At 48.1% G+C, this 27472-nt stretch overlaps 1 protein-coding gene across 5 annotated transcripts in view; it reads right to left on the reverse strand.

The window, feature by feature from the left end:
* Positions 1–27472, reverse strand: part of LOC144178520 (nephrin-like) — a 329358-nt gene that overhangs the window by 22559 nt on the left and 279327 nt on the right. For all 5 annotated transcript variants that reach the window (XM_077706439.1, XM_077706436.1, XM_077706435.1 and 2 more), the window contains exons 7-15: positions 24122–24418; positions 23135–23346; positions 17343–17430; positions 15546–15682; positions 8600–8753; positions 8442–8500; positions 6676–6922; positions 1137–1436; positions 37–318 (exon numbers count right to left, since the gene is read on the reverse strand). In XM_077706439.1, the coding sequence (XP_077562565.1) occupies positions 37–318; positions 1137–1436; positions 6676–6922; positions 8442–8500; positions 8600–8753; positions 15546–15682; positions 17343–17430; positions 23135–23346; positions 24122–24418 (1776 nt within the window). The remainder of the gene's footprint in view (positions 1–36; positions 319–1136; positions 1437–6675; positions 6923–8441; positions 8501–8599; positions 8754–15545; positions 15683–17342; positions 17431–23134; positions 23347–24121; positions 24419–27472) is intronic.

The raw sequence follows: 27472 nt of genomic DNA on the forward strand, positions 1-27472 counted from the left end.
CTTTGCTTTAAAAAGGAAGCCAGGAAAAACACTCACACTTGACGATCAGGTTGGCAGTCTTGACGGCTTCTTCGCCAATCCCGTTGTTGGCGACGCAGTCGAAAGGTCCCGAGTCCTCGCGCGACACGTTGTACACGGTGAAAACGGAACGCATGTCTTCCTTGATCATCTGCCGCGTGCGGCTCATGTCGAAGCCTGGCCGGCGCCACGACACGGTGTCATCGTTGAACGGCTTGGCGTCCACATCGCATTCGAGCTGCGCGTTGGAGCCGGCGTCTATGATGACTGTCTCTGTCACTGCCTTGACCACAGCACCGTCTGCGCGTCAGCAAAAATGGGGAGAGAAATGGAAGGAATGAGGGTTGATGAGAATGGTTAGACAGAGGGTATAACTGATCAATAGTTCAAAGCCTCTATAGCTGTCGTCACTGGGCAGTTACACATATATAGCTATATATTTGCGTTTTGCTATGTATTTGCTTTGTTTGCAGGAGCTGGCGTTTTTAAGCAGTGCAGTGACTACCGGTACGGGTAGTTGCTGTCCGAGAATTCTGCAATAATAATAATAATAACAACAACAACAACAACAACAACAATAATAATAATAATAATAATGATGATGATGAATTCAAGTCACGGACTAAGAACGCTGCTATTTACACAACTATCGCAGTTTCATCCCCGTTATCTACAGCGACCACAGCATGTCGGTCAATTCTTTGCAAAGCGTGGAAAAAGCGCGCGTCTCTTTCTCACTAAGCTTTCCGCCAAGGAGGCTAACTTGGTTGCGCACAATCTCTGGTCAGCTGCAGGCCGTAATGATTAAGCTAATGAATAATTTTACTCGCAGACAAGCTTTCTTAGTCGGCAAATGGCGTTTTAAAAGTTTAATATCTTATGAGGGCTACCGTGCACTAAAAATAAAGGAGGGCTGGTGCCAATTCCAATTCTAATTCTGTGCCCCCCCGCTTCACAAAAAAATAGAGTTGTGCGATCATTTTTGTGGAACTGACCTGCGGATTCTTTCTCTTTTATATTGATTTGCGTTCAGTTTTTCTTTCAAACTTTGCTTTTATGTCCTGCTGGTGTTGCGTATATACTTCATTCAAGAGATGGTACAAAGGCACTGTACTTACACTGTATGTTGATCAGAACGGTGGCCTTGCTGGATCCCTCACTATTCTGTGCCTCGCACTCGTAGACGCCGCCGTCTCCCCGCTCGACGGCAGTCAGGTTGAGCAGGGGTCCGATGGCGAACACGCGTGCCGTGGTCGTGGAGCGGCTGGACGGGCGCACCGTCGGCAGCCGGCGGTCGCCCTTCTTCCAGGTGTAGCTGACTGGCTGCGGGTTCGCTTGCGCCGTCAGGTTGATCACGAGCGAGCCGCCCTCGCGAATGTCGTAGCGCTCCAGGGGCGCAGTCGAGAACTCTGGTTTGTCTGCTCACGACGGAAGGGAGTAGAGGGAAAAAAAAAAAATGTGGTTGATTCCTCTGTCATAGGAATCAGTTAAACACGAAAGTGAAATGTGCAGCGAAATCTGCAACTGAGCATGATTTGCGGGTCGGCGGCTGTCTTAGGGGTGTGCTTGGCACGCGACGTCCTGCTGGCGGGTCGCTTCGGCAAGGTGTACTGGCGTCATTTCCGTGACGGATATGACGTCAGTGAAATCTTGGGGTATCGCGGCATAAAACACTTTTGTGTTGAAATGTAAAACCCGAAAACGAACTACACTATTGGAGGGCGTCGTCAGGCTGTAGCCTCTTGCCCTCCTCCTGATGTGTGAATGTACTTTCACCCCTTGAAAACAAAACAAAACAAAAAAAACTTTAGTACTAAAGGTTGCTTCCCCGCAAGAAGACTCCGTGTGCAGGAATGCACCCTTTACAGGCCGCTTGCTTCGTTGTACTGGCGTCACTTCCGTGACAGTATGACGTCAGCAAAATCTTCGTGTATCCGGGAATAAAACACTTTCGTGTTAAAAAATATAAATGAACGTATTCGTGCTAGCAACTGACTTTTCGTCCAAAAGTGTACCATGTTGGGCTAGTTGGTGGTGAGATACTAAGGAAGGAACAGCGCACATTTTGTTCACACCACAACAGCGTTTGAGGTGTGTGTTTCTGGCCGTCCTTCATAAATGTATGCGCTGTTCCTTCCTTTGAATTTTCGTCCTGCTATTGGAGGCAGTAACAGTGTACTGAGAAGAGGCTGGTGGAACCAATTTCTTGGGACATCGTAAGTGGGAGGGAATACGCATAAATGGCTGGGAATCCAACAAAACCAAAGGCACCACTACAATCCCACAATCGTATCTTTGGCGGCTTTTTTGTCGTCGTTCGCCATCGCAAAACTAGTGACGCCATAGGGAAAGTGTGGGAAAGCGACTGGTGCCCCACCACTCTTCCACCTGCTTTCGTGTTATCTACGTTGTTTGACATTCGCGGTAAAACTGGCATTGTTGTTATTGGGAGGTGGTAATGTTTGGAATGAATCAAGATTGTATGTTATCTATGTAAGGATCGGTTTGAATGTGCTATTTCTAGGCGATAAGTTTTCTTAGCTCATTTCGCGTACTTTAGAATCCGGCAACGCGAAAAATGAAAACTGCTTTCAGCAGTAGTAGCTATTAGCAGAACAAGCAAATAGGCACGGCTTATGCAGCATGACTGGCTTCAGTCCGATGCACAGTGACGCCATTTACGTCACGATGTTTACTGCGGAAAATGAACGCTCATTGTATCTGGATCTACAAGTGTATCTTTGTATCTGAAGGTGTATCGGTAGGTGCCACCAGGCCAACCGATAGCAACTCTTCAGCAATTGAGCAAACGGGGAGCCCGTGACAGAAAACACTCTTTCTAACAGCGAGGCCGCGCAGCGGAGATATTGTTGCCAAGTCATTATGAACAGCCGTCGAGCCAAAACTGAGAGCTCGCGTCACCCTTAGCGGCGCACCTATATAATACAGGAGCAAAGCCTCGAAACAAAACCACTCGCCAGTAAGGCCTGAAACGTTCAGCCACTGTTAATGGCTCTTATATTTCTATGGGGCGGAACAGCGCGCGCAGACGCTGAGCTGTTCTTTATGTCTGACACGTAGCGTGGTGCCCAGTGCGGTGCGTTCTGGAGAGCAAAACTAATAGAAGGGAAACGCGGGCTGAGACAAAAGCCGGAAGCGTTCATACTGCTCAGGCTCCGCTGTGCTATCCGCGCGCGGGAACTTCCGGAGCGTGGCCTTTTAGCGAAGTTTGATAGGGGCGCTGTGCAGAGGGGCTCTTGAAGCTGTTTCGGGTGGCGTTCTGCCGGGGGCTGCCGGCTCCCGGGAAGGGAGGCTAGGAAACATCGCACAGGGCCCCGAACTGCGGCCGCGCATTTTTCCTCCGCCCGCGCGGAGCAACGAGCGCCACCTCATCGCGCCGAGAGGGTTCAGCGCTTCCGCGCCGCCCCTTGTCTTCTTTCCATCTGGCCGTTGTCTTGACGATAGCAGTGAAAGAAATAGGGTGGGACGAATATATTTATCTCGAGATGGGGCGGCAGCGCTTTCGTTCGCCGGAGTGGGCATCCGTCTTGTCCGCCGAGCGCTGCTGGAAATGAGGCAAGTGCCGCTGACGGCATTGCTCCTTGTTTCCTTTTTATTCGTCCTCCTGGCATCGTGCATTTTTCGTTCGCCTGCATTCTCCTCATTTTCGCAGTGCCTCCCCCTTTCCGCGCTTGCCGAGAACTACCAACCCTTCCACCCCGTCTGTCTCTTTTCTGAATTCCAACGCGTTTTTCTTTTTGTCTCGGAGAGGGTTGATGGTGGGGTAGAGAGAGAGAATGCACGGTGGGAGAGGCGCTATTGCTTGATGCTCTCTGAACAAACGTGCAACTGCGCGCGGGTTGCTTTCTTACGCCTTCCCTTCCACCGTCTCCCCCCTTCTACTTTCTTTAATGCACTTTCATCCGCTTTTGTGTCCCGGAGGCGCTAAGGATCGCTCCTCCTCGAGAAAGCAGAACGGCATTCGCAAGAGTCAAAGCCTGCGGGTCACGCCTCAAATATGCGCAGAACGGGGACGGGCGTCATCGCCGACAGGCTGGATATTGCCGCAGCGTCCCTCGAGGTAAACAAAATAAAGAAACCTCGGCGTGTAGGAATGCGAAGTTGTTCGTTATCCTCACGCAAACGTTCGAGAGAAAAGAGACACTAGGGCCTGCGTTGATCTCGGCAGTGTCGCCGGCCCGCGGTGGTGAGGTGAAGCGTCAGCGGGCCCGTTTCTCCGAGTTGAAGGAAGAATACAAGCGCACGGGCGCGCTCTTGGAGAGATGAAAATGCGCCGGCGCGCAAGTCGCAAACGAATCTTCCCCCTTTTGTGAGATTGGCTGCCACTGCTGCTGCTGCGCGTACCCTTCCTGGCCGGGAGACTCTCTCTGGCGGAGCATGCTCGAGCGCGCGCCCTCACCGACGTTTCGTCGCGCTCAAACCCTATCGTTGAAGCACAGGACTGAAGTGAGTGAGACCCGACAGCCGGGAAAGAATGCGGGAGAAAATAAAGCAACGTAATGAGAGCGCGCGCACAGCCGCGACATGCGAAGGAGCGGGGCGGAAGAATCGCTGTATTCGAAATAGTTTTTTTTTTCGTCCGTTTAACTGTGATTACCACGTAGCCGCTGTGAAGATGAAGTTGCTTGCCTGAAGCAGCCGGTCGATAAGGACAAATATAGACTGGAGGCATTCAATTACTGCCAAGAAGTGTAAATGGGTTCCGAGAGTCCGAATCTCCAGGTTTTATATCCCGAGGATCTTAAATTCATGTGGTGGTTAAAGATTGTAGAATTGCTTGACTGCACACTCAGATTGCGCTATGGGGTTTTTAATTTTTTGTTATAGACATTACTGACTAGAGAGTGACTGCAAGACTCGGTTATTTTTGCAGTAGTTTTTAGGGAGTTGAAGTTTGTTTCGTTGTGAAGTTAGGCGCGGAGAATACAATTTAAATATTGTGTCTTCGTGGTCTTGACATACAGTAATACTCATATTCCTAAACAGCGCGTGAACAGATCCACAAAGAAAAACATGAATGCTCACAGTGCGATGTTTTTGTTTAATACTGTAAATGTATATCAAACTGACCGACTTTTTTTGTAATGCGGCGATGATTTAGGTGAGAATTAATGCTCGTATTGATAATGTCACATCACAGAGCCTAAGACGTTGATTTTCATCGCAGCCTACTCGTAGTTCAGTTACAAGGTCCCTTTCTTCGCGGATTTTGTCCTTAATTGTTCCATACCTAACGAGATAGAGGCAACTTGTAGCGCAGAAACTTGTAGTTTTTTAACAACGAGTGTAGAGAACGCATTCACTGAATAAACAAGACTACCGCTGTCGAATAAATCTAACCAAAAACGTATGTTCACATACGTGAAACCACTCAAAACTTACGTTTAATATGTTATAGCTGGTTTATAAAGTCAAAATGTAATGGAATATTGTGAAAACCTAATTCATGAAGCGACAGATTAAAAAAATTGGCCGCGTATCTGCTTCTTTCGTTGCAAATGTCGTCAAAAGACGATAGTCTTTATCGACTTTTGCAAAGTAAATGCCTCCCTTCGCTTTCCCGCTCACCTCTCATGTTGTTACTCTTGCGTCGCGCTCCTCCCAAGGTAAAGACTCCAAAGGTTTGCTTAAATCAGTTTAAATTTCCCGCGTTCCACTGCTCCAAACCGGGTGTCTCGATGCCAACGCTGCCGTACGGCGAAGACGCGCGTGAATCGAGGCGCCCTACTTCAACGTTTATAGAATCGCGTTTCCCTACTCCACGTGCGTTGCAAGCAGAACGTGGAACCTACCTAGTGGAACCTTGCGTAACTGTTGCCGGTTGATTTCTTAAAATGCCGCAAGAAGCTATAGTGGCGCGGGCGACCGCAGGCGAGGGCGAAGTGAATTTTTTTTCTGGAGTTGGTGAAGTATTTTATTTCGCCAAAGTCAAGCATGTTTGATTTTTTTTATAAAGGAACACTGCAAATATCACTTCTGTATTGATTTGTTGTCTCATATTTGCGTAATGTCTTGTTCTTCTTCAACAACGTTGACAAGTATGAACATTACACTGGACATAGACGGGTAGATTTAGCTGTGACTATATAAGACTATTGCGAAGGCATTGTTTTACTTTGGCCGGGTGGCTGAATCGAGTCACAGACAGACAGACGGACAGACAGACATACAGACAGACCAAAATTTCTGGGTTTAAGTAGCCCAAGAAAGACTATCGTCTTTAAAAAACCTTACTTCCGTGACCAGGGAAACCATACGAGCAAATTGGTTTTCGTTGAATAAAGATTCAAACAAAAATGATTAAAGCTTTCAAAACTTTTTTCAGAGGTTTGGATTTAACCCCCCGAAGGAAATCCAAGCCCCAGAAGGACATTTTGAAAGCTTTAATTTCGATTAACCCGTCTTGACTGTTTTTTTACAGTTAGAAGGTCTAAAGGTAATCTTTTTTTAAAATGTCGCAGCTTAGTTCGCACGTAGGCACCTTTAAAAAGATGCTGAAGTGCATCAAACAGTTGCAACAGTCCGTGAAAAGTTGCAAAAGTGCATCAAACAGTTGGCAAGCGTCAAAAAGATGCTTAAGACCATCCAACAGTTGCCACAGAGCACTGTCTACGGTAGGGTTGACGCTCAACTCACATGTGACGTCGAGGAAGACCGAGTCGTGCACGCTGAGTTGGAGCGCCTTGTTGGTGGCCTGGCACATGTAGTTGGCCTCGTTGTCTTCCGCAGTGACGTTGACCACGAGCACGCTCTTGGACGCTTTGCCGCCGTACGGAGCGTCCACGGGAGGCTCGTCGGTGGCTCCCGACAGCTGAAGGCCGTCCTTCCACCAGCTTATGCTCGACGCCGGGTTGCTCGAGCCCGTCTCGCAGGTCAGCGTCATCTGCACGCGACAGGTGCCGAGAACGCGCAGGCGTTGAGGTCTCGCACGCTAAGAGGAGCTTACCGAAGCTTGGCCGGCAAAACGCGCCGGTTTTCGGAAACCGTTTTTCACCCATTCGGACGCGGATTTTTCTTAGCTGAGTTTCGTAACTTTATGCGCTTTGGTGGCCAACGGGGTGAAAATATTCGTGGAAATCTTTAAGTACACAAATGTATTGTGCACAAAGGCCTTTATTCTTTTGGCATTTGTGTACAATATATATCACATAACACACAAATCGTGAGGTTTGCTCGCGCCATAGTCCTGTTAAGTTCAAACAAAAAGTAAGGCTTTGAGAATAAAGATACCTACGCCGACTGTTCTTCACATGCAAATAAACTCAGGTCAAATCGCACGAATATCGACGCAAAGTTTGGTAAGTTACGGCTGCGCATCTTTTGGTGGAGGCTGTGACAGTATTTTCTAGTAGGTACTTCTACGCATGAATTGGGCGGTTGCGTCTTCTTCAACGGTTTCACGTAACCCAGCCAGACTGACTGTATCGGCGAAACGATGCCGATAGCGTATTCAGTCGAATTTTTTCCCCTCGTATGACGACACTGCTTTCAAGACACTTCTTACACAAACTCCATTTATTTCCATCCCTAAAGAGAAATTTCCTTCATGAGATTGTCTGTAATCACGACGTGAAATTACTACTTTGCACTCCACTGACATGCGCGTTGGCATTCCAGGACAGACTTGCTGAAGGGCTCATACGCCCGGCTTCTTGTTTCTTTTTCAACGCGGGCACTTCTTTCCAGAAAGTCGCTCTCGAGGCAACATGAGGCGAATCGTTTGCTACAAAACAAATACTTCAGAGAACTTGATATACGTCCAGCTGCGCATCTCCATGGACCAGTGCACATAAGAGAGCTGGTGGGATAAGAGTAATTTTTTTTCCCGGCTGCTTTCGGATATAAGCAGGCATGTGTAGTAAGACGCGGCAGAGATGCCTGACCTTGGGAATTCGTGCCCACAATGCGGGAGCTGCTGTGAGGCTACGAGGCGTTTATGTGATGAAGGCCGGCTATTCCGGTTTATTGCGATAAGAAACTGCCACTGGCGTTGTCGATCTCGAGCCTTTGAACGATCGAAGGATCTCTCTTTCTTTCTTTCTCTCTCGTTTTATTTAAGGCGCTAAAAATATGACTTTTATTAGTTCTTGCCACACGGAATTCTTTAAAGCCTCTGTGGCTGTAAAATGTCACTGTAGAAAGTAATAACTAAGCGCGGGCTTTTGAGTAAAGTTTCAGTGACTCCCATGATTCTAAATATATTTTTTCCTCTACGAGGAAATACAGGAAGCAGTCACCAATATCCATGGCATTTTTTAATTTTTTTTGCTTGAGAGGTTTATAAATTCATTCGTAACTGATTGTGGAATAAGCATTGCTATTTCGAGGATCACCGTCATTCTAAGCCTTACCCCTTCACCTCTCCCCTACACACACACAGAAACATTGATTTGGCCACCCACCTTTTGTCCTGATCTTGGCTTTCGTGGCTTTATCTTGATGGTTACGGCGGTGGGCGGAACTGCAAGAGAAAGCGACGCGGCCCTTTGAATAACACACACCTACAAAAGCATCACTTCCCTATTCACTAAACACGCAGCCAATCGGAGCCACTACGCACAGTGAACGGTCAGCTTGATGCTGGTCGTGAGCGCTTTCTTCGTCGCCGGGTTGGACGCCTCGCAGCGGTACTCCGCGCCGTTGTCCGAGTCTTGCGCGACGATGGCCACTTCGGATGTCACCGAGTTCCCGTTCGCCTTCGAGGTTGAGTTCACCTGGACGCGGAGCGAAACAAGGCTTTATCGTGCGCTCTGCTCGAGGGCTCACAATCCCAGCCGGGGCAAGCCTCAAACCCTATCACGGGGCCAGATCCGCCAGAGATAGACTCCTTACGTACAAAGAAATAACCGTCCATTACCTCCACGACCACCGCAGGTACCCCCCGGCTCACGTCAACTTTACTAATTCCGAAGAACACACGTGGCGTCTCCTTCAGGCGAACACGTTTCCTAATCCCGCAATACTCCACCGAATCCGCCCTTAACTATAACCCTTCCCCAGAATGCCTTGCATGGGGTGCCCCCACCACCATTCCCCACATCTTCTACGGGTGTTGTTAAGATACCTTTCCCTGAATTTCCTTTGATGAACAGTGGAGGAGGCGGTGGGGAGCTCAGACCTAGAGGTACAAACCTCATTGTCATCAGAGCTGTCGATGTCGCCGCCCGGCACAAGCCAGCGGCCACAACCGCCCCCCGAACCACATAAAGCTCAATAAAAATGTGTTCTCTCGAAGAGCCGCCGGGAAGACGCGACTTGCGCGTTGAGAGAGACAGACGTGACGTTACGTTACCTGGAGGACAGACCTCTTCGAAACAACGTCGCTTCTTAACTGAGCCTGCAGCTACAAGGAATACTGCGAGCCCTTGATCATCCACGAAAATTATTTTACCGGGACCGTTTATTTTGTTTTACTGTGTACCGGGTCCGTTAGTGATGGCGGGTTGTGCTATTTTACAAAAGCTCTGGGTGAATCGCGCTGTTGGCACTGGCTCGCTTTTTTCCCTTCATCAGTTTGAGCAGCTAGCCGCGGGTACTTTTTACGTGATCGCCATCTTGTACCGTCTTGCATCAGAGCGACCAAAATATACCCCAGAGCAGACCAAAATAGCCAGCGAGGAGACGAAAAGGAATCTGCGGACGTTTGCAATAAGCAACAAGTCAACTTCCCGTGCCAGTTTTGATTCCGCCAAGAGAACCTAACGACGTGGGTTATTTCCTCTGGTACGCTATTTTTGTTCGTATACTCAGTCCTGGCCCGGGCTTCGTGCAATTACCCAGCGGCGACGGTACCGACCAAATTCTATTTTGTATTTTTTTTGTACGTGTAACACAACTAGGTTCGGGTAGCACCGAGAGAAGAAAGGGCCGGGTTTTGCGACCAAATTTTTTGATTTTGAAGCATTCGCCGAAAGTGGCAGACAGCCATCCTCTCAAATTCTATTTGTTCGGAAAGGAGGCAAACACACAGCGAAAACGCAACATTTTTCAACACTCCATTCTTCAGCGTTTATAGTTCTTTCCATCCGCTATCAATGGCAACAACAAAATCAGACGAAATCGGTCTTAGATCATGCCGCGGACCTTTTGGCGCTCCAGTATGTAGCGTTATAAAAATCCCTTTATAAACCAATATAACAGCGATAGAGAATGGCAACGAACGGGAATTGTACATGAACACTGGGTATTGATTCCGTCGAAGGAAATAAGGTTATTGCTCTTTTATGAAGGATTTTTTATTTATAGTGAGACGGAAGCAGCCTCAGTTTCTCCTGCCTTGTTTGATATTGCGCTTTGCGAAGGTGTCATTTACCGTTTAAAGGAAACGAGAAAAGTTCTCCTTAAAGCAAACAAGAGAAATGACAGCTCAGTGTGTCGAACTTCTCTTCTGATCGCGTCTTACAATATTTTTGTTGTTTCTTATTATTTCCATCCTTTATCTGTTTTTCTTTCCTTTGGTTTTTTTTGTTTTTAGTTTTGACGAACAATTCTTTTCGCTTAAAGGAAGGTTACACGTCAAAGAAAGTAAGGGCCGTCTTCTTGAGATGCGTTTAGCTCTGGGCTCTCACCAGGGCTGCTTTGTAACGTAGGTTCACCGCACATCAGCGAAAATTGTTATCAATGGCTAATCCTGCCCGATTTTTTTTATCAGAAAAGTGAACGCAACGCAAAACTAATAACCAATACCTCTCTATTTTTGTCGCATGACGTGTCCGGTGAAAAAAAAAAATCGGCCTCATTAAAAAGTTAAAAAAAAATGCATAGAAATGTCAGACATTTTGATATTTTTTTAAAACTTTCGCACTTGTACCGTGTAAATTGGTGTACATATTGGCAAAGCAACAGTAGAAGTTGGGTAACTCATATTGCCAGTCCGTTCACAGTCATTTAGGATCAAAAAAATTCCACCATAATTAAAAAAAAAACTTAATGTTCAGATGACGTGATGCCCTTACATTAAAAACTTACGAAAGTAAAGTGAAGCCATGAAGGGACCATCAAGTGAACCGTCCGAAGTACAAAAGACGGAACAAAACATTGATTGATTGATTGATTGATTGATTGATTGATTGATTGATTGATTGATTGATTGATTGATTGATTGATTGATTGATTGATTGATTGATTGATTGATTGATTGATTGTACGGTTTAACGCACCGACGCAACGCAGGCGACGAGGCCCACCGTAGTGGAGGACTCCGGACTAACTTTGACCACCCGAGGATCTTTAACGTGCGCCGAAATCTCGTACACACGGGCATTTTTGGTTGTCGCCTTTATCAGAAAGCGGCCGGCGGGGATAGGAATCGAACCCGTGTCCTCGTTTGGAACAGGAACATTGACTAATAAAGAGTTGGGTGAAATCAAGAGACCGACGGACGGCCGTCAGGCCGGGAAAACAACCGCTTCTCATCGTCGTTGCGAACGAGGCTCCCTATCATTCTATCGTTTTATCCCCCAATGCATTCATTCAATCGTTTGCGGAAACGAAATCCAAGCGACAAACGCTTAACGAAAAAAAAAAAAAGGACATTGATGGTGGCCAGTTGTGTCTGGCGGCGGGAATTAACAAATTGGATTCTTAACAGCCCACGAAGACCCGCCGCGGTGGCTCAGTGGCTAAGGCGTTGCGCTGCTGAGCACGAGGTCGCGGGTTCGATTCCCGGCCGCGGCGGCCGCTTTTCTGATGGAGGCGAAAAGCAAAAACGCCCGTGTGTACGAGATTTCGGCGCACGATAAAGATCCCCAGGTGGTCAAAATTAATCCGGAGCCCTCCACTACGGCGCGCCTCATCGCCTGCGTTGCGTCGGCGCGTTAAACCCCACAATCAATCAATCAAACAGCCCACGAAGAAAAAGATGTCTAGAGGATACTTTGCGGGGGAGAGAACAACACATTGGCAGGGAGGGGGGTGGTAAGGGGAGATGATTACGGCCAGATTTTGCCTATCAAAATTTAGCTAGTCGTCTAACGTCTATCTAGGCGATGCTGCGGTGGACCGCAAATTATTAACTTTTTCTAAACGCTTTTCACACAATTTGCGGGCTTGAAAATTTATTTAAGAAACTTTTCACATGCTGCGGTCTCAAAAATCGGGATTGGGGACTAAACATAGATGACTGCACGTCCAGAAACCTAACCTAACGCCGCTAAATTTTCATTGAGTCGTTAAGGTTCCAGATTCTTGGGCCTATCGTTGTAAAAGCAAGCAAGAGGAGCTTCCGGAATGAGAAAACGTAATGGTTTTTGCCGATCCCTGTTTGCTGCAGCAGAAGATTTTTTTTCCAACGGTAAATCGAGCTAACATCCTCGTTTCCGGCTTCATTTTGGCCACAACTCTTTGCAGAGATAAGGCACGGTTCGGCACTCACTTCTCATTCTTTTTTTAGCCTTCTCAAAGAGGTCGCGCTTCAATTCTCAGATATTTTTTTCCAAGCACGGCGTCCCTCCCTACCCCTGTAGCTTCCACACCGAAATTGGAAAGATCGAGCTCTGACCAACGTACGCGAGGGCATCGAGTAAGAAGTTTTTCCAGAGAAAAAAAAAAGCAAAGCAACTCACCAAAAACATAAAAGCTCGAAAGCATCGACGTTTGAAAATACCGGCGATAGGCAGCGTAGCTTATTTGAATACGCGGTGGTCAGAACCGCTCATTGCCGGCAATATCCTGCTGCTCTATTTGGTTCGTTTTTGTGTCCCAATATTTCTCGGTATTTATTGCTATCATTGCCCTATATGAGGGCTGTCTTGCTTTATTTATTCTACGCCATTTATTCTGCGGCGTGGCTGGCTACGACACAGCGCAGAAAAAAAAAGCGTTAGGCGGTAGACGCGCTCATCCGCGTCTGTTTTACAACGCTCCGGAATTTCGTTTTTTACCCTCGCATACGAGCTCGTAAAAGCAGTCGCTTTTCTCGTAAAGAACATCCACGCCGAGCGCAGTGAAATAAAATAACCGGGCTTAGGTGCATATGCGCACGAAGCGAAAGGACTAAAAAGGGGGGGAGGGAGTGGCGAGCAGGCATATTTAAAGGCTTGGTGCGTGGCCCAGCGAGTCTGTGAAAGTAGAAGCACCACGTCAGGCTCCTCGACAAGTTTTTTCTCCTCGGCGGATGTGACGACGTTCCGGTTTTCGTACACAAATAGTGATACCTAGCGTGTGGTCCCAGTCTAAAATCACAACAGGAATACCGCAGAAACCCTAGCAAGAATTCCTGTCGTACGACAACAGAACAGAACAAACAACAAAAGACCTAATGTTACGACAGAGCCATCTGTTGTTACGACACACGATTCTGTCGTAACGACAAAGTCAATTTTCTCAACGACAAACATTTCTGTAGTCACAACAGAACTGCCACTTACGCTACTCTTCATAATGTGCAATAACATTCAAACCATGTGCAACTACTGATGGAACGTCAAGATCACGACAAAACAGGAATTCCGCACGACTGAACATCAAAATCAGGACAGGAATACGACACATGACATAACACCAGAATCGCGACACGACAAGAATACGGCAAGACCCCACTGCGACACGCGAAAATACGAGAAACAACCGAAACTTTTTTTGTCGTCTTTTTCGACCGGGGTACGGGTTCTGTTATTTTGCTGAGTGCGATTGGAGCCGATTTCATCTTTCTTCAAATCCCGTCGGTCCCTAATATCAAACGATAAATGAGCCAGACTAAAGCTAACAACTGCGCACACCGCAACGGTCCCGGCGACGTGTAGCTTGCGTATTCTAGGAAAATTAAGCCGTGTAATATTTAGTGGTATAAACGAACGCCTCGTCTCAATTTTTGTTGGAGTTTTTTTTGTTTCTTCGAAGGGTCAAGAGCTTCGGCGACAAGCTTGAGGATGAAAAAAATGAGGAACGTGACATAAAATGTAAAACAAATGCTGTGCAAAAAGTTCAAATGCAGCAAAAGTGAGAGACCAAAATAAATTGGCTGAAATCGACGCTGTGAAGGTGGTTAGAAAGCAAAGCTGTAAGCGACACCCACAACAATTACCCATGCGACATCACTTGAATTCCCAGACGCGGCTCTAGAAACGGTGAAACCAGATATTCTGCCTGCAGTTGCCTATAGAATTCGCAGGGGCGGCGTCCCGAACGCAGAATGCAGCCCGGACGTGCGTCGGCAGAAGGAAAACGGCGAGGAGCGTCATTTCTAGGGTGAGACGGCGGAACCTAGCAATCCCGATGTGCTAGCTCGGGGCTACATCACCACGCGACACAAGCGCGGACACCGAAACAATTCGGCATGTGAGCTTAGTGATTACCATTTATACCGATTAGTTATTTTATTTTATTTAGTAAGTAACTTTATGTATTTATGTATTAACTTTAAGTATTTAGTGACTTGTTATTTTAGTAGGTTTGAGAATTGTGACAAAGCTGGGGGAACTCTCATAATTGCTTTTTATCTGAACCAGTTGCTCCTTTCGCCTTTTGTAATACCTGTTAAAACACAACGGCATTGGTGTTCACCAATTTAGAAAACGGAGTCCCGTCCGTGGGAAGCAGTGCGTAAAAGGTAGTGTTTGGTTAGTGGCCAGATGTCTGTATGTGGCCTCTACATTTTGCTTTCGTGCCCTGCAAACCAATCTTTAACGTAATTTTGCCGTACGACCACTTATTTCCGCCGTGTCCGGGTTACCCAGGAGGGGCTGTCGAACAATTTAATCTAGCCGCGCGAAGTGCGCAATGGACGCGAATCTGCGCCTAAACAGGCCCAAAACAACTGTCGCTAAAGCAGACGACAAAGCCGAGTCAGGTCGATGCGCCCGCCGGTGTGAGCGCGTGGGGAATGCTGGGCAAATTCGCCGCGCCATCTACACTGCGCTCCGTGAGTGAAAGCCGCCTATTCCTCCGAAGCCACGTTGGGAGTTTCTTGTCCCGCCCGCCACGAAAGAAGCGTTAGCTGGTAAAGGTAGAGAGCTTCACTTTAAATCTTTTGCTGATTACAGTTAGCGTTTAATGCCAAAATTGCCTAGCGAGTAGCCTTACTGATGAGGCGAAAAGAAAAAAAAATCTGGCAAGTGGGGAAAATTTCGAATTATTTCCAGCGCTAAAAAAATATAGTCACCTTCTAGGGGTTAACATTTTCATGTGCGGTCTTTGCGCAACACACAGCACAGAAGTTTACGTGGCCAACTAAACCCAGCATGACCGCTAGACCATAAAACGGGCTCTGCCTCAGCACAACTCAAAGTGCAATAAAGCACGCTTTACAGGTCACTCGCGTGGAAATGTCGCGTGTATCGCAAACGCAGACACCCTGTTTTGTAAATCGCGAAGAACGGTTCTCTTGATGCTTTGGAAGGCGTAATTTTTCTCAGCGTAATTATTATATTGCCTGTGAAAGACAATTTGACTAAACGCACTTACGCTATCAAAAATTTTACAGAGCTTGAAAAGTGAAAAAGGAAAGCAACCGCTTCTGAATACTTTGCCCTAGCGATGCATTGAAATCGCATGGAGAAGTTAAATACCTTTTGCGTTCCTTTGAACCAGCGAACAGTGGGCAGTGGATTTCCCCCGTTGGTCACACAGGTGATGTGTTGTAGCGTCCTGGCCCGGATAGGCGTCCCTTCCGTGTACCCAAAAATGCGAGGAGCATCTGGGGCATCTGAAAGTGCAAGTTTTCCGCGTTATTTGGGGCTTTCGATAGTGGCTTTCGAAACTCGTGGCTTTCGATAGTAGAACGTCGAACAGTCAAACCTCGTCAATACGCACCCGCTTAATGTGTAATTGCGGTTTAAACGTAGTTGCAAGGATTTCCCTACCCAGCCCCCTTGAACCCCAGCCGCTCATAGCCCATCAAACGGTTAGTGCGTACTATTTTGTTGTTTTACACGCACAGGCACAAAACTGGCAAATCTCTTGTGAGCGGAGGTTCGATGCTCGAGTTGCGTCGCCCGGACGACAGTAGCCAGTGATAGTGACGTCAATACATGGCCACCTTAGCGGATTTTTCGCTCATACAGCTATTGCCTATTGCAGCGCACTGAAGCACGGCCTTCGAGATTAGCCTCCCGTAACGCGGAGAAGCTGCCGTTAGGGGTATGAATTTGCTGTCGCTGTCGAATTCAATCCAATGAATTCAAGAAGTACCCGCGCAGAAGCGCATTTTTTTCTTCATTCTGCCAGTGTGTTTTCGGTCGTGGTGGTGGCGTAGCGTTAAACGGTCTCTGCTGCGGCGCGTCGTGGGCCTTAAGGACAAACTGGCTTGCAGCCTTGCCAACTACGAAGAGGCTGTCATCGCAGCTAAGCCACCACGGCGGCACGTGAATATGACGGATTTTTTGCTGCCTTCCCACAAACAAAGCTTGTGTGTGTGTGCGTGTGTGCGTGTGCGTGCGTGCGCGGGTGTGTGCGCACGTGTGCGTGTGTGTGTGGGTGTGTGTGGGGGGTGCGTGTGTGCGCCCGCGCGCGCGCGCGTGTGTGTGTGCGGTGTGGGTGTGTGCGGTGTGGGTGTGTGCGCTGTGGGTGTGTGTGTGTGTGGGTGTGTGCGCGTGGGTGTGTGTGCGCGCCTAGGTGTGTGCGCGTGGGTGTGGGTGTGTGCGCACGTGTGCGTGTGGGTGTGTGTGTGGGGGGTGCGTGTGCGTGCGTGTGTGGGTGTGCGCGTGTGTGTGTGCGCGTGGGCGTGTGCGCGTGTGGGTGTGTAGGGGTGTGCGCGTGTGTGTGTGGGGGGTGTGTGTGTGGGTGTGTGTGTGTGTGTGCGGTGTGGGTGTGTGCGCATGTGTGTGTGTGTGTGTGTGTGTGTTTGAGAGCAACGTGTCGTAGTTCTTTTCCGGCTGGTACGTAGCCGCTAAACTGGCATTGGCGGTTAATCCGTACATAGTTTAGAGCGTACCTAAGCGTCGTTTTCGGCCGACTATGTATTAACGGGGTTTGACTGTATAGAAACGTGGTCTCGTTCTTCTGGTACTCATAAGGCAATCGTTCTTTTTCATCTCTGGGCAAAGCGAGCGTAAGGCATTAGTAACAAAACGAGTGAGGGTGCTCTTGGGCTTGAAGCGGCCTTAACCAAGAATTAACCGTGACAACTTGATCAATGTTTGAGAAACAGGTAATTTTACAGAAGTATAGGTCTGATCCATCGAATTTCTGAATTTTCAAGCAAGTAAACATAACTGAGAGCAATAAACAAAAAGAAGCTTCATATAAAACATCGACGATGAATTGCGGCAAAAGTAGATGGAACTTTTGTCCAGGAGAGCAGTTTTAGGGAATACTAATTTTTAGGTTCAGTAAACCACCGGGAACACAAGAATCGCCATACTTACATAGGATGCTGACAGCAGCGGCTTCCACGACTGTGTTGCCCAGGGCTTGGTTGACGGCATAGCAGGAAAACATTTTCATGTTTCTCTCCTGCAAATGGCAACAGCAATATGTGTTGATTTCAACGAAAATAAATCACAATAGAATGAAAGGTAACTGTGACAAAAAAGACAACAAAATATTAACAGGGACGTTTAACAGACAAAATACAGCACCAGTGGTACTGATTACGCATGGTGGCGGGGTTGTGCGAATGAATGGAACAGTGGAATAGAGAGAAAAGAAATGGAAGAACACTCAAAAGAAAACAAATGTTGAACAATAATGTGCCGCGTAGACAATAGACTGACCCCTTCAAGAGTACCCGTAGCCACTCTAGCTTTTATTACGAACAGAAAGCAAGACGTCACAGATCTCAAGGTCGGACGCTGCCTCGCTCAATTTATTTCTTTATCTAAAATGTACATAATTTTGTTCCAAGCCGTACAAATGGCGGTGAATGCCTTGCTGTAGGCGTGTAGCATGCTGGTTGGGAAACAATACCGCTTGCAATCACTCTTAGAATACATGAGCGGGACCTAAAGGGCGCAAGATGGTAAAACAACAATCGCACCACGGGCTGTACAGGGACATAGAAGCAGGGAAACAGGGGGAAAAAGAGGGGGAGGGGGGGGGGGGGCATCATAATTCTTAAGTCAACCACTCAGACAATAATGCGGTTTTCTTGGAGGCTCGTATTTCCCGGGATGCGGTTTCGCAAACATACACAAAACAAATACCTTCCATTTCAAACGGTGAACTTTGAAATACGGTGAACAAAATTAAGGAGAAAGGGCTGTTACGGCCAAAGAGCGGTGTTTTATTTAGGCCGCAAAAGCTCCCGTAGAACTTCTGAGCTCACAAATACGAGAACGAAGTAATAAAGACGAAACGAAAGCGAGTATTACCCGGCCGTGCACATTAAAGCGACAACGGCAAACACATGCCCGAAAAGTGGTGTGCACTTAGGGCTCGCTTGTCAGCGGGACAGACAAACACGGAGAGGACGAAGGAGGGAGGGCGGGCGAACAAAAAGCGAAGGTCCCGCGATAGGTCAACAGCTCAGCAGCTCAAAGCGTCGCGAAGGACGTAAAATATCGGCGCGTCAACGAATTTGGTCCCGTGCACTCAGAGAAATGAAATCTTGTTGGCAGCGCCGCTATCGCTTTCTAAAGAAAAGCTGCGCGCGGAGAAGAAGGCCGTCGTGTTCGAACGCTTCTCCCCCTCCCCGCTCACTGTCCAACGCGCGAGACGCGTAGCAGCGTGCATTCGCAAAGCCGTCTTCGATTCGTCTTTTGCTCCTCTTGATTTGTAACCCGCCGGCGCAAGTTTGAATAGTAAAAGAGCGGCTGGCATAGATGGATTGTGGGCCCCTTGCCGGGCCATTAGAAGCCAGCGACGGGTCGCTCCGGTTTCCAATCTGGGCCAAGTGGCGGCGAAGACGGCGCGATCTCCGCGCTCGCGCGAATAGCCGCTGGAGCCGCTCTGCTGCTGCCGTCACCGCCACTGCCTCGATGGAACGGTGCGCGAGGGGCATTAGTTTCTGTCATGTCGGCGAGCCATGCATATGTGATGAACCGGGGCCGCGCGCTTGGCGCTTGTCGACGCCTCGCGCCAAGGTTGGCGCGCCGAAGGCTCGTCCCTCATGGCGGCTCCTTCGCTGCTCGCATTATCGCGTTGACTGAGAAAGCGCGCCATTTATGCCGAAGTGATTGGCATCTACTGGTTACACATACGCTTACACACACACAAAAAAAAACACGAATTATATATATTATATGCGAGTTACATAGAGAAATGAAATGTGGATTTATTTCCATATATGTGCAGTATACTGGCGAACACCGGGGACTTCTTGGCGGTGACGCCTTCACATCTCTTTTTTGAAGCCGTTCTCAGCTCCCGGCGGAAGTATACTTGAACTTGAAGTACACATATAAGCATTAAGCAACACTGTTTAGAGCGAAGAAAACCTGAGGTAGATGCCACGCAAACCGCAAATACGCCCTTTGTCAAACTTTTGTGGGCCAATCCTAAGCCTTCTCGACCACAAAGAATTCAAATAATCGGCTTTGCCTTTAAATGTGGCAAAAAATATTTTAAGGCAGTAAGAAATAAATGCGTTTTCTCTAGCTTTCCTGCATAAAAAGTTTCAGCCTCGCTCAAGACGTAAGCTTGTACATTGAATTTTCTGCAGCCTGCGCGTTTCCGGCTTGGCCCACAAAATTTTGACAAAGACTGTACATAACCGAGAACGCCAGCATTCTTTTTGTTAAAAGTACACGGTAGATTTGTTTTTACAGAAAAAAAATTAGAGCACTGGAATCAAAATGGCGTCATAAAAAGGCGAAATAAAAGTACGAACTTTATAGAAAGAAACCACGCCATCTCGCGCTGTGGTATCGACCGGCGTCAATTGCTATACCTACGTCCGGTTCTATTAAACCACACAGATTGGGTAAACTGCGCTCGGGCGGAAGTTTAATTGGCTTAACATTACTGGTTGAAGTTCTTGGCTGATTAAAATTGGTGAGTGGTCATAGTTTATGGAGTGAACTAATTGAATTAGCTCTTTCGTTAAGCTATTTGTAATGCAGCGCTGTTGGTTTGTGATGCTCTTGCCTGTATCCATGTACAATGCAGCGTGAATAATGCATCACGATTTTCCGGAACACTCCATCCGAGTACATGATGAATGCGTCTACTCAAAAATTGGAGCTGCCTCTCCGAGTTAAGTATCTTCGGAATTCAGGATGCTTCTCCTGTAGTGAAAGATCGCAGCGCTTCGAGTGTATACGCTCCGTTCGGGCTCTTGGAACATATATATTAAGAGACTTCTACTACTGATGTCACCCCAAACCCGGAAAACCTCGAGAGTGTACTCGCCATCCGGGAAAAATGTTTTATCGTTACGCGTGGGGTAGGAGAACAGCGAGTCGTGTCTCTCGTTTCACGCTTCGTTTGACTCCCTTCTCCGTGGACGAGGAGGCTTAGTAGCTGCGCGTTATTGTCTTCGGTTTCTCATCTTAGCGACGCTTTTCGGTTTACTTTTTTTTTTCAGCTCTTACATTTAAATAATTTTGTTTCCTGTCCCACTCCAACGTACTCATCGCGACGCAGGCGTTACATATACACCGCGAAAAGAGCTGGCTTTGCTCTTCGCTGCCGCATTTCTGTTCGGAGATCGTACCTAACAGAATGGGAAAAAAGGGGAAGGATTGCAGGGAGACTGAAAGCATATAGATATATAAAAAAAGGAATTTTTTTTCGAGGCGAGAACAGCGGTAGAAAAGAGAAGAGGAGCAAAACGGGACGGCGGAATTCGAGAAGGAAGATGGAGGAAAAGGAGGACGGTACTGCAACCCCTCGCGGCGATTGTTGCAGCTTCCGCTCGCGAATTGTCCATTTTCCCCATCGTTTTCTGGATGTCGCTTCTTGATGAGATTTTAATGGGAGTGTGCCGAAAGGGGGGAGAGAGGTAGAGATTGGAGCGTTGGGAGAGGGGGGTAGTTGTTGGGGGCGAGGGAGCGCCCGCAGGAGCCAGGACACGGCGCGCGCTGTTGCGACGGCGGCACTCGGTCACCCAATCGGCGCGGCTCCTCTCCCATACTTCGTCGTCTCATCTCGATCTACAACTCCTTCGCCCAATCCTTGGCGCTCTTTTATTTTTTTGCTTCTGAACGTCCTACCCCTTTTCTTTTTATCACTTCTTGACACCTTTGCGCTCTTCCCAATGGCTTAGCCTTTTAGAAACGACGCTGCTAGCTGTAGTAGTAGAAGCGGCAGAAGAGCTCCCATCGCTTTCCCTTTAAGTTCTGCTTACCCGTCGCACTGCCTTCTCATTTCTCCCCATTCCCCATCTTTCTTCTATTTTCGCCGACGCCCCGCTCCTCTCTGCGGCCCCCTGAACCCGCCCCATCGCTCCGGGCTCTCCGAGCCGACTCGAGAGCCCCGGGCGCTTAGTACTTACACCCGCGGGCAGCGCGGAATGCTCGGCGGTGCACGCTCGGACAAATCAAGCGTGGCCACTTCTCAGCCGGTTCTCACCGCTCGCAAAAGCACGCGTGCTCTCCTCGGAAGAGCAGGTAGAAAGTGAGAGTGGAAAAGGAGAAATTGAAAGGTTTTGAAAGAGCGAATGTGAGATTGCTGGCTCTTCGGGAGCTCGGAGTGGGGGAAATCAGCCGGAGAAGTTGAGCGAGGTACGTCTCCGTCGCTCCCTTTGCGACGCTGGACCTCCGTCTGGACTGGTATCGAAAAATTGCTGCGAGCCACCCTTCCTCTCGAGCCTCCCTCGTCTCGCTAACCATCCCTTACCAGGGGAACAGGACTGAGTTTATGTCGCGCAAAAATTATGGTCTCTGAGCGAAGAAAAAAGAAAGAAAACATACGTAATCGAGAAAAGAGCAAGAAGGTACAACGCGGAAAGCCGAATGCAAATTTTGTTGCGCCAGGCTAGACAAAAAAATATTTCCTTATGGTGACTTGTCTGCTACAATGACACTGCCTTGCTCCTCTGGCATTCCCTTTTCTCTTTCTTTCTTTTTCCAAATCTTGTGAGCGCGTATAGCGGTGGTCTCAAGTACAAACTAGTGAAAAGCGTTACAAAGTATAGAGGGATTTTGACAGCATATTTCACAAGGCGGTGTTTAGGCATGCGTACGCCCTGTTCGCTCAGTGTCATTCCTGTTCCTTCTGTTCAGTGCAGAACCGTAGCTGACAATGAAATCTGCACTTTTGCTGTATTATTATGAATCATGTAAAATTAAGCACGAGAGCAAGTGAACTTTATGACTGTGGCATTTCAGGCTCGGAGAAAAGACGAAGTTGGGGTTTACCACTTTCTCATCAAATTACTGCTGTACCCGTCGATAATTTTACGAACCCCATGAAAATCCGGTCTTCAGTATAATGCTCACAGTAGTACCAGTGGTCCCGCTGTCACAAGGTTAGCGTAAACAGGAGGAGGAGCGACACCAAGAGAGAGATGTGTTAGGGACTTGTACTGAGCTTGTCGTAAAGCAAAAGCATATAAGACTAGAGAAAAAACACGAAGTTGCCCATTCAAGACCGCCTCACGAATAGATGTGTGCTAGCACGCACAACTTGGAATCACCAGAGTGCTGAGAATTATTACGTTTTAGCTCAAAGCCTAAGCGGCTGTGGTCACACGGAATTGGTGCGAAATAGGGTAAACAGAGGAAAAATGACGCGAACTAGATGCGACTAGAAGAAAAAAGTATAGCCTGCCGATCACTCAGTCTGGTAGCTCACTCAGCGTGAGATGTAATACCTTTGCAACTGACTGCGCATTACCGATATTACCAGACACCACCCATCCAAATACATCACGTAATTAAGCCAAGAATAGCCATATTTTTCTGGCGACGAAATATGTTAAGTTAGGTTTTTTTTCTTTAGCTACAGCCTTAGGAATACACCCTTATTACCGCGCTTCCTCTGCCGCGACGCTTTTTCTGCTTAGGGCCCTCGCCATCGGCACCACTGTCACGTGAACAGGCGTGAAGCCGTCTGTTCAAATGGCACCCCTTTTTGTTTATTAGAAGACCATCATGATTAAACTGCTATTGACACATCGCGATCTCCCTAAAGCGTCCACTAGGGCACAGCTTCCGCGAAGCGGTCGTGACACACGCCCATTTTAATTTGGCGCTGGACAGTCACGTGGCTCGCAAGGAATGATGGTACACAGAGCGCGGACATCGCGAAGCTCGTGCTTTGGAAGGAAGCCGCTCACCTGCCCGGTGATGTTGACAGTGATGTTGGACGTCGTGATCCAGCCGCCCTTGGGGTCCGCGGTGATGTTAGACATGGACTCGAAGGGCCTGCCGTCAACGACCCAGGACACCTCTGCAGGCGGATTGCTGCGCTCCGTAGAGCAGCGCATGGTCACCTGGTCACCAGCCTTAGCCTCCTTGGGGCCCCGCACTTTTACCTTGGACGGCGCGACTGCATTGGGGTTGAGGGGATGAAGCAGACACGCTCAGGCGCTAAGTTTGTTGGTGGGGCGCCTGGCATATGAACACAACACGTATCAATGGAACGAAACGAGAAATATAAAGCATAACAATATCCCGATATCCCCCTCTTGTATTTTTGTCTATTTTTACTTAGTATTGTAGTGCCATTGAAGGTAGGTTTGCAAGCAGACTCTCTGCAGTATATGACGAGATGTCCGCTGATACACTTCTACGCGTTGTTGCTGTGTTACTTCAAACTACCATTTACCCAACTCCCTCTCTGTTCAACGTGTATTGGGCCACATGATAAAGGGGTGATTCCTAACGTTATTCATTTCGTATTGAAACAAAGGATAAGGATTCGGATACTTCCTGCGTCGGGTAGCTAATGGATTACTATGAGCAGCTTCAAGCAGTAAGTAAAGCGGTTGCCAGTTGTCGCGTAAGATTGTTGAAGGTACTTTTGTGCCATATAACAAGCACAAATTAATAATTTACAAATCTACACATTTTGCCGTCAATGCTGCCGTACGTCTGTCTAATAAGTCTTTTTCTGTGTAGGCTAGGGCGAAGACACTTAAAATGGGTGCGATGCACGGACCAATACAACTGATTTTCTGTTGCAGGTATTTCTCCCGTGTGCTTCGCCTTTAAATTTGTTTTTGTCTTCTGATCTGTGGAATTGAAGGATCCAGGAGTTTTTTTATCCGGCGCTGAATGAATCCACTGGGTTTCATTAACTAAGGCGCGCAATGCACACTCACATTGCACAGTGAGGCGCACGGATGCCGTCATGGGCTCCGGTGCGACCACGTTGGTAGCGGCGCACTGGTAGACGGCGTTGTTGTCCGACGAGTTGGCCACGAAGGTCAGGGTGTTGACGGACTCGCGGCCGCTCGTCGTGTACGAGCTGTCCACAACGCGGCGCTCCTGATTGCGGTACCAGACCAGCTGGGCCAGGGGGTTTCCGCCGCGGGAGATGCAGCGGAGGGTGGTCGTGTCACCCATGCGGATCGTCTCCCCCTCGGTGTAGCCGTGGATCTCGGGAGGTCCCGGAGCGACTGCGTGCAGGAGGCGCGGCGCGTGAGCATTCAGGGGATCATCATCAGCAGCACCAGCATCATGATCACCATCATAGTCATAACCGTCATAACCGTCATAACCATAACCACCATAATCATCACCAGAAGCACAAAGAACAATCATCATCATCGTCGTCGTCGTCATAAAAAAAACACCAGTATCACCACCACCACAACCACAACCACCATCATCATCATCATCAGCAGCAGCAGTAGAAGCAGCACCATTAATGTCCGCTGCAGGACGATGATCCCTCCCATTCGCTTCAAACTGCTCCTATATTGTGCCGTGCGAATCCTGTCTGCACCACCAAATTTAAAGCCGATAGGTACATGCAATTTAAATGAACACACACTGACTGGTCAGGTGAACCTTCCCCATCAGGTGATCCTCCCCACCCATCCCCCAATTTTGCCATGTTTGATTCCTCGGGAGGGGTAGGGATGCGCGCAGAAAGAGTTATTCTCAAGTTCACTTGACATAGCCCTACGCTTTGATCGGGCTCAATTGCCGCCAGAATTATTCATGTGTACCAAATGCTATTGCGAGAAAGCGCGAAATACAGTGATACGGTAAAAGAATAATAAGAAAAGGAATCGAGAACCATGTGTGAGTAGGTTAATAAGTGGACCACTTTTTTTACATCGAATGTCAGGGCATACAGTTTTCACCTGCGGGTATTACCTTAAGTATTGCGAGTGTAATATTGGCTAGTCGGTTTTCGTTTCTAGCCTAAACCCGCGCAAACAGGATACAAAGGAAGATATGATCCATGCCAATCCAGCGCTGGTGCCATGAGCGCCTTCCTCTTTGTGCGTACATCTAGACCTTTGTATGCCATAGATGGAGGACGCGGTATACATTTAGTCGTAGTATTAGTGTACTTTTGCCACGTGCAGCCGCTTGTATCAAACACGCAACACATGAACGTAAAAAACAGTGTCTACGTTTCCGGCAACAGGTCATTTAAATCTACACAAAGTTTCGACTACTCTTTGAATGAGCCTGCTCATGCTTGCCTTTTCCTAGACGTCACCCGGAAGCAAGTGGGAATGCAGTCGCGTATAGCATGTTACCCGTACTTTGTATCTGAAAATTTTCAATGCTCCCTTAGACATACATATGCTCGTAAAGGGGTACGAACTGGGAGTACAAACTGCAGTTGTTGTTGCAGTTCAACGCCCTCCTCTCGAATTACTTTCCAGATCCTTGTGCTATTTCCGTAGACAGGAAGACACCTTAGTAGAGCATAGTGGTTTCCTCTTCATTGTTCCGCAGCCACACATGTAGCAGCTGCCACAATGTTTCTTTCTCGTAACGGAAAGGAATACGGGTTCTTTCCTGTGCACGCGCTGCTGCTAGGCGCCGGCAGAAATCGGCTCGGCTTCCTCGCAGCCCGCGCACTCTCCACGGGGCGCGGAGAGCTATCGGGCGCAATCTTCCTCTTTATTCCTCTCGAGGAACTGGCGTGGCGGAGGGAACTCCCGAAAGTGATCTCGTATCCAGGCCACAGATTCCAAGAGGGACGTGGGAGGACCCGTGGGGGGAAATAAGGGAAAAGAGGGGGCGGGGAGGCCGGACGTTTGGAAGTTCTTTCATCTACGTGCCATCGCACGTATTGCGCGCCCTTTTCGCACTGTTTTCGGGCACCTTCCTCCTGCCTCTTTACGGGTCCGCGGCCTTTTCTGCGTCGTCTCACCCTTTTTCTCCTCCGCGACGCCTCCAGTATCCCTGTCCGGCCATCTTTCGAGCTCCTGAAAAGCGATCCTTCATCGCTTTCTCCCTCACCGCGGCTGACTCCTTGGCGCGTTCCCGGCTTGGCAGAATGTAAGCAGATCACGTTTCGTGGAATTCCGTTGGCTTGGCGGCGCGGTATGCCGTCTTCGCAGGGGCCCGAAAGAGGACGGCCCCACTCCCTTCTCTCTGCATTATATATGACTGTATACGGTGTTCGGGGCTGCTCTCTTGCGTTTATCTGCGACTTCGAAGCTCGCTTTTTCCCTGAGCTCCCTGACAAATAAGGAAAATGGCGAAACTGTCTTCTTTCCGGTGTTCGCGCCAGCAAAAAAAAGCAAAAACGAAAACTTGGAAATAAGTATTTGTCGGCGGAAATCGTGGAAGCTAAGAAGAGAGCGTCTCGAACAGTTTGCGCTCGCTGGTGCGCATCAGAAAAAAGGAAAATTGCCTGGCTCCTCGGCGTTTCAATGATAGTCGATGTTTGTAACGGTATGAAATAAAACTAGAGGAGGAGGAATAAACTTCTCTCGAAAGCAGCGAGCCCTGGGGAAGAGTCCTCATTCTAGGACCTCTTGAGTCCGTCCGGCTTCTTGGGCTCTCTGTAATATTGTGACGCATCTGCTATTTTTAACGCGAAAGTGTTTTATTCCAGGATACACGAATATTTCTCTGACGTCATATCCGTCACGGAAGTTACGCCTGTACAACGAAACAAGCGGCCTGTAAAGGGTGCACTCCTGCACCCGGGGTCTTCTTGCGGGGAAGCAACTTTTAGTACTAAAGATTAGGTTATTCTTAGGGTTGTTTATTTTCTTGTTTTATAGTTTAACACGAGAGAGTTTTATGCCGCGATACCCCAAGATTTCACTGGTGTCATATCCGTCACGGAAATGACACCAGTACACCTTTGCCGAAGTGACCCGCCAGCAGGACGTCGCTCGCCAAGCACACCCACAAGACAGCCGCCGACCCGCAAATCACGCTCAGCTGCAGATTTCGCTGCACATTTCACTTTCGTGTTTGGTTGATCCCTATGACATAGGAATCAACCACAGTTTTTTTTTATTTAACTAGCGTTCTCTACTGTTCTTTGTCACTCAAAATTGCTGCGTTCGTAATGACACGCTAAACTAAGCTCTTCTTGCGGATTTCGATAAAGGGCCTTTGTCGGTCCATGTGACAAGAAAAAACTTAACTGATATCAAGTTTTAGTTACTGTACACTGTAAGAAATTCTAGGTTTATTACTCAAGCTTCGGACTCTCAAATCAAGAAGCAAGGTAACTACGTTGGCGA

This window comes from Haemaphysalis longicornis, unplaced genomic scaffold (genome assembly GCF_048455015.1).
Source record: "Haemaphysalis longicornis isolate Haplotype H1 unplaced genomic scaffold, Haemaphysalis longicornis Haplotype H1 scaffold_4, whole genome shotgun sequence".
Taxonomy (NCBI): Eukaryota; Metazoa; Arthropoda; class Arachnida; order Ixodida; family Ixodidae; genus Haemaphysalis; species Haemaphysalis longicornis.